General features: G+C 44.9%; 1 protein-coding gene across 1 annotated transcript; it reads left to right on the plus strand.

The window, feature by feature from the left end:
- Nucleotides 1-5,229: 5,229 nt before the first annotated feature.
- On the plus strand, nucleotides 5,230-7,563 carry LOC123169533 (ribonuclease 3-like protein 2). Its single transcript, XM_044587404.1, has 3 exons — nucleotides 5,230-5,769; nucleotides 6,172-6,339; nucleotides 6,637-7,563. The coding sequence occupies exons 1-3, from the start codon at nucleotides 5,371-5,373 to the stop codon at nucleotides 7,006-7,008; spliced, it is 939 nt and encodes a 312-aa protein (XP_044443339.1). The 5' UTR covers nucleotides 5,230-5,370; the 3' UTR covers nucleotides 7,009-7,563.
- Nucleotides 7,564-7,569: the final 6 nt, after the last annotated feature.

Raw genomic sequence — 7,569 nt, forward strand, 5'->3', positions numbered from 1 at the left:
TGTAAACAGAACAACAATTGTTCTCTAGCTTAAATGAATAATCGTATCGCAATAAACATGATCAAATCATATTCATGCTCAACGCAAACACCAAATAACACTTATTTAGTTTCAACACTAATCCCGAAAGTATAGGGAGTGTGCGATGATGATCATATCAATCTTGGAACTACTTCCAACACACATCGTCACTTCGCCTTTTACTAGTCTCTATTTATTCTGCAACTCCCGTTTTTGAGTTACTACTTTTTAGCAACTGAACCAGTATCAATTACCGAGGGGTTGCTATAAACACTAGTAAAGTACACATCAATAATCTGTATATCAAATATACCTTTGTTCACTTTTACTAGTCTCTGTTTATTCTGCAACTCTTGTTTCGAGTTACTACTCTTAGCAACTGAACCAGTATCAATTACCGAGGGGTTGCTATAAACACTAGTAAAGTACACATCAATAATCTGTATATCAAATATACCTTTGTTCACTTTGCCATCCTTCTTATCCACCAAATACTTGGGGCAGTTCCGCCTCCAGTGACCAGTCCCTTTGCAGTAGAAGCACTTAGTCTCAGGCTTAGGTACAGACTTGGGCTTCTTCACTTGAGTAGCAACTTGCTTGCCGTTCTTTTTGAAGTTCCCCTTCTTCCCTTTGCCCTTTTCTTGAAACTAGTGGTCTCGTCAACCATCAACACTTGATGTTTTTCTTGATTTCTACCTTCGTCGATTTCAGCATCACGAAGAGCTCGGGAATTACTTTCGTCATCCCTTGCGTACTATAGTTCATCACGAAGTTCTACTAACTTGGTGGTGGTGACTAGAGAATTCTGTCAATCACTATTTTATCTGGAAGATAAACTCCCACTTGATTCAAGCGATTGTAGTACCCAGACAATCTGAGCACATGCTCACTAGTTGAGCGATTCTCCTCCATCTTTTAGCTATAGAACTTGTTGGAGACTTCATATCTCTCACCTCGGGTATTTGCTTGAAATATTAACTTCAACTCCTGGAACATCTCATATGGTCCATGACGTTCAAAACATCTTTGAAGTCCCGATTCTAAGCCGTTAAGCATGGTGCACTAAACTATCAAGTAGTCATCATATTGAGCTAGCCAAACGTTCATAACGTCTGCATCTGCTCCTGCAATAGGTCTGTCACCTAGCGGTGCATTAAGGACATAATTCTTCTGTGCAGCAATGAGGATAATCCTCAGATCACGGATCCAATCCGCATCTTTGCTACTAACATTTTTCAACATAATTTTTCTCTAGGAACATATAAAAAAATAAACACAGGGAAGCAACAACGCGAGCTATTGATCTACAACATAATTTGCAAAATACTATCAGGACTAAGTTCATGATAAATTCAAGTTCAATTAATCATATTACTTAAGAACTCCCACTTAGATAGACATCCCTCTAATCCTCTAAGTGATCGCGTGATCCATATCAACTAAACCATGTCCGATCATCACGTGAGATGGAGTAGTTTCAATGGTGAACATCACTATGTTGATCATATCTACTATATGATTCACGCTCGACCTTTCGGTCTCCGTGTTCCGAGGCCATATCTGTTATATGCTAGGCTCGTCAAGTTTAACCTGAGTATTCCGCGTGTGCAACTGTTTTGCACCCGTTGTATTTGAACGTAGAGCCTATCACACCCGATCATCACGTGGTGTCTCAGCACGAAGAACTTTTGCAACGGTGCATACTCAGGGAGAACACTTATACTCTGATAATTTAGTGAAGGATCATCTTATAATGCTACCGTCAAACAAAGCAAGATACGATGCATAAAGGATTAACATCACATGCAATCAATATAAGTGATATGATATGGCCATCATCATCTTGTGCTTGTGATCTCCATCTCCGAAGCACCGTCATGATCACCATCGTCACCGGCGCGACACCTTGATCTCCATCGTATCATCGTTGTCGTCTCGCCAACTTATTGCTTTTACGACTATCGCCACCGCTTAGTGATAAAGTAAAACTATTACATGGCGATTGCATCTCATACAATAAAGCGACAACCATATGGCTCCTGCCAGTTGCCGATAACTCGGTTACAAAACATGATCATCTCATACAACACATTATATCACATCATGTCTTGACCATATCACATCACAACATGCCCTGCAAAAACAAGTTAGACGTCCTCTACTTTGTTGTTGCATATTTTACGTGGCTGCTACGGGCTTAGCAAAAACCGTTCTTACCTACGCATCAAAACCACAACGATAGTTTGTCAAGTTGGTGCTGTTTTAACCTTCGCAAGGACCGGGCGTAGCCACACTCGGTTCAACTAAAGTGAGAGAGACAGACACCCGCCAGTCACCTTTAAGCAACGAGTGCTCCGAACGGTGAAACCAGTCTCGCGTAAGCGTACACGTAATGTCGGTCCGGGCCGCTTCATCTCACAATACCGCTGAACCAAAGTATGACATGCTGGTAAGCAGTATGACTTATATCGCCCACAACTCACTTGTGTTCTACTCGTGCATAGCATCAACGCATAAAACCAGGCTCGGATGCCACTGTTGGGGAACGTAGTAATTTCAAAAAAATTCCTACGCACACGCAAGATCATGGTGATGCATAGCAACGAGAGGGGAGAGTGTTGTCCACGTACCCTCGTAGACCGACAGCGGAAACGTTATCACAACGCGGTTGATGTAGTCGTACGTCTTCACGATCCGACCAATCAAGTACCGAACGTACGACACCTCCGAGTTCTGCACACGTTCAGCTCGATGACGTCCCTCGAACTCCGATCCAGCCGAGTGTTGAGGGAGAGTTTCGTCAGCACGACGGCGTGGTGACGATGATGATGTTCCACCGACGCAGGGCTTCGCCTAAGCTCCGCAACGGTATTATCGAGGTGTAATATGGTGGAGGGGGGCACCGCACACGGCTAAGAGATCTCAAGGATCAATTGTTGTGTCTCTGGGGTGCCCCCCTGCCCCCGTATATAAAGGAGCAAGGGAGGAGGAGGCCGGCCCTAGGAGGGGGCGCACCAAGTGTGGAGTCCTACTAGGACTCCCTAGTCCTAGTAGGATTCCACCTCCCATATGGAATAGGAAAAGAGGAAGGGAAAAAGAGAAGGAAGGAAGGGGGCGCCCTCCTTCCCTAGTCCAATTCGGACCAGACCAAGGGGAGGGGTGCGGCCACCCTTGAGGCCCTTTTCCTTCTTTCCCGCATGGCCCAATAAGGCCCAATACGTATTCCCGTAACTCTCCGGTACTTCAAAAAATACCCGAATCACTCGGAACCTTTCCGAAGTCCGAATATAGTCGTCCAATATATCGATCTTTACGTCTCGGCCATTTCGAGACTCCTCGTCATGCCCCCGATCTCATCCGGGACTCCGAACTCCTTCGGTACATCAAAACTCAATAAAACTGTCATTGTAACGTTAAGCGTGCGGACCCTACGGGTTCGAGAACTATGTAGACATGACCGAGACACGTCTCCGGTCAATAACCAATAGCGGGACCTGGATGCCCATATTGGCTCCCACATATTCTACGAAGATCTTTATCGGTCAGACCGCATAACAACATACGTTGTTCCCTTTGTCACCGGTATGTTACTTGCCCGAGATTTGATCGTCGGTATCTCGATACCTAGTTCAATCTCGTTACCGGCAAGTCTCTTTACTCGTTCCGTAATACATCATCCCGCAACTAACTCATTAGTCACAATGCTTGCAAGGCTTATAGTGATGTGCATTACCGAGTGGGCCCAGAGATACCTCTCCGACAATTGGAGTGACAAATCATAATCTCGAAATACGCCAACCCAACAAGTACCTTTGGAGACACCTGTAGAGCACCTTTATAATCACCCATTTACGTTGTGACGTTTGGTAGCACACAAAGTGTTCCTCCGGTAAACGGGAGTTGCATAATCTCATAGTCATAGGAACATGTATAAGTCATGAAGAAAGCAATAGCAACATACTAAACGATCGAGTGCTAAGCTAACGGAATGGGTCAAGTCAATCACGTCATTCTCCTAATGAGGTGATCTCGTTAATCAAATGACAACTTATGTCTATGGCTAGGAAATATAACTATCTTTGATTAACGAGCTAGTCAAGTAGAGGCATACTAGTGACACTGTGTTTGTCTATGTATTCACACATGTATCAAGTTTCCGGTTAATACAATTCTAGCATGAATAATAAACATTTATCATGATATAAGGAAATAAATAATAACTTTATTATTGCCTCTAGGGCATATTTCTTCAGATATCACTTCTCTCTGTATGCATATGTTCATGACGATCTTCTGTTTCCTTCATTTGCTTACTAGCTAGCGTGTCTAGTCCTCTCCATACGTATATAGTACGTAGCGTCGACCAAACACGAAGATAAGAGAGGACACTTCTCTCTATTAATTAGCTAGCTAACACAATATATGAAACACCTAAATTAACCCCCCAAAACCCCCCAACCCCCCTCCCTTTCAAAAATAAAATAAAAACCCCAGCCCCTGAAATGCTGACGCGTGGATGCCTATTGGTCCCGGTAGGTGGCACCAACCGGGACCAAAGGCCCCCCTGCCTGGGCTGGCAGCAGCGGCCACGTGGAGGACCTTCTGTCCCGGTTCGTGTAAGAACCGGGACTAAAGGGTTAGGGCTTTAGTAACAACCCTTTAGTCCCGGTTCGAAAATCGGGACAAAAGGCCCTTACAAACCGGGGTAAAAGCCCCTTTTTCTATTAGTGCATGCAGATCGCTATTTTCTTGCAGAGATGTGGTTGAAGCGGAACTAGGTGCAATCATGGAAGGTTTATCACTGGCTATACAACGCTCCGATTTGCCTATTGTTATCGAATCGGATTCCAGCTTGGCAGTGTCTATGGTATCCTCTGGCGAAGTTGATCGTTCAATTTATGCTGCTTTGGTTAATGAAATAAGACTGCTGATGCGTCTTAGACAAACTTGTGTTACTCATATTATGAGAGTCCAGAATAACGCTAGTGATAGTTTGGCTAGGTTTGCTCGATTTGAGGGGCGAACTATGACTTGGCTGGGATCTGGGCCAGAGGAGGTCTTGGGTATATCCCTTGATGATTGTAAAGACATTGATATTTGAGTAATACAAGTGTTCTCGCAAAAAAAAATTAAGAGCTAGGTCTTTGGTTTAGTTCACATGTGAAAAAAGGAGAGACTAGGACCAAGTCTTCAAGGTGGAGGGGCGCGTCACTAGCCACTGCGACCAAGTCGTCTCCTCAGATTCCTTTCCGTTTCTTCGACGGCGGCGCCTCTTCCCCAAAATTTCGTCTCCCCCCTCCAGATTTAGATTTAGCCAGACGGACAAGCGCACCGGCACGCCAGGGAGAGATGATGAAGCCCGGCTCCCGCAAGCGCCGCGCCTCGCCGCCTGCGCCGTCGGCCCCCGTCACGCTGCCGCCGCCGGGCTTCGTGGCGGACAGGGAGGAGGCGGCGGCCCGCGTGGAGCGACTTCTCCAGTACCAGTTCAACAACCGCTCCCTGCTCGAGGAGGCGCTCACCCACCAGTCCTTTGCCGCCGCCTCGTACCAGAAGCTCGAGTTCGTCGGGGACGCGGCGCTCGGCCTCGCCTTCTCCAACTTCCTCTACCTCACCAACCCCACCGTCGGCCCCGGCGCGCTCTCCACGCTCCGGGCCGCCAACATCTCCACCGAGAAGCTGGCCCGCGTCGCCGTGCGCCACGACCTCTACCCGCTGCTCCGACGCAACTGCCCTCGCCTCGATCTCTTGGTATGTGCCGCTTTAGCGTCCTCGGATCCTTCTCCCCTGAATTAGAAGCAATACATTTGGGGGCTCTGTTTTTATATATAGATGTTGTATTAAATCATCCACTTTTGACTGTGCGCTCGAGCGGATCGATGTGCTTAATTTGGGCAAAACATAGAGCTAAACATGTATCTATAGCAGCTCTCGCCACCTCTTAGTTTTGATTCAGTGATGCAAAAATAAGTTTAGTACTGTATTTGGCAATGCTGAAACCGGAATTGGTAAGTATCCCAGCCGCTCCATTCGGTTCATAAGGCATAATACATTTCAATTGTTAAGTGATTGATGTTATCTCTTGGAGATGTGGATATTAGATGAACTGTTTTTGGCTACCATTGATATGTTACTGGGTATACCTTTATGCAGGTAGGACAGTTTATCCAGTCAGTGAAACAAGAATTAGAGGATGACCTTGGCACTACGCCCTATGGTGGCACTATATTTAAGGCTCCCAAGGTGCTTGCTGATATAGTTGAGGCCATTGCCGCTGCTGTCTATGTGGATTGCAACTTTAATCTTGAGAAGCTCTGGAAGGTTTGTAATCCATCTTTCATGTTATTTCCCATTCATTAATATGCTGATCTGAGGTTTCCAGAAAATAACCTAACTAATAATTCCTTTCATAATACGCTGATAAAAATCTTTGTAATTTTCTATGAAGAATCGTATGATTTCATTTTGGTATGACCAATCCAAGATAGCTTTACCAATAATATTTGTGAAAGTTAAAAACAATGGACCTCTGCTCTCTAAAATGACATATTTATTTACGGAGAGAGTAGTTCACTAGAATAATGGGTGGTGATAATGATATCACTGTTTATTATGTAGGTAACAAGGTTCCTCTTTGAACCCATTGTCACGGCTGAAACAATAGATGAGCAACCTGTGTCTACGTTGCATGAACTGTGCCAGAAACATGGGAAAGAAGTAAAATTCAAGACTTGGCAGAAGGGTGGAACAGTGGTTGTAAATGTATTTGTTGGTGGGGCACTTGTTGGGATGGGCTCCTCAGAGCAGATGGTAATCGCTAAGCTCAATGCCACCCGGGATGCACTAAGCAAGCTTCTTGGTGGAGGCAATCAGCAAGTGTTGACAACCGGGGTTGGCCAGGGGGTTGAGGTTGGAGAGTTTAGGGAATGCAAGCAGAAGCTTATTGAGCAGTGCAGCAGGAAGCATTGGCCAAAACCCATCTTTAAGTAAGATTCTTGACTACTCTGTCAGTTTTTAGTTTTATATATCCTGTTCATTAGTTGAATTTTTCCTGCAATGCTCCTCAGATGAGGCATCTCTTTCCCACACCTACACTACAATTGTTTGTTGATCATATATTTTGTTCTGGGCATCTTTAGAACTGTTTCACTGCTGCACATTTTATTTTGTTTCTTCATTGTAATTTCACCCTTGTTCCCATTTATCTTAGGGTAGTAACTTTTGGTCATTTCTGTTAAACAACCTTACTAGGTGAAAGTACTTTGACCTCGGTAGGTCTGGAACAGACTTGTCCAGACCATCACTCAGATGCAGTATGGAAACCATTAGTTTGGTTTGATTGCCAAACACTACAGCATGAACACGTGGGAAAGAGATACCTGATCTGAGTGATTGTCTGGACAAGTCTGGTCCAGAACTACTATTTCTGTTACACAACCTTACTAGGTAAATAGTACTTTGACCTCCGTAGGTCACTAGGTCTGGAACATACTTGTCCAGACCATCTCAGATGCAGTATGGAAACCACTAGTCTGGTTGGATTGCCAAACA

This window comes from Triticum aestivum, chromosome 7D (genome assembly GCF_018294505.1).
Source record: "Triticum aestivum cultivar Chinese Spring chromosome 7D, IWGSC CS RefSeq v2.1, whole genome shotgun sequence".
Taxonomy (NCBI): domain Eukaryota; kingdom Viridiplantae; phylum Streptophyta; class Magnoliopsida; order Poales; family Poaceae; genus Triticum; species Triticum aestivum.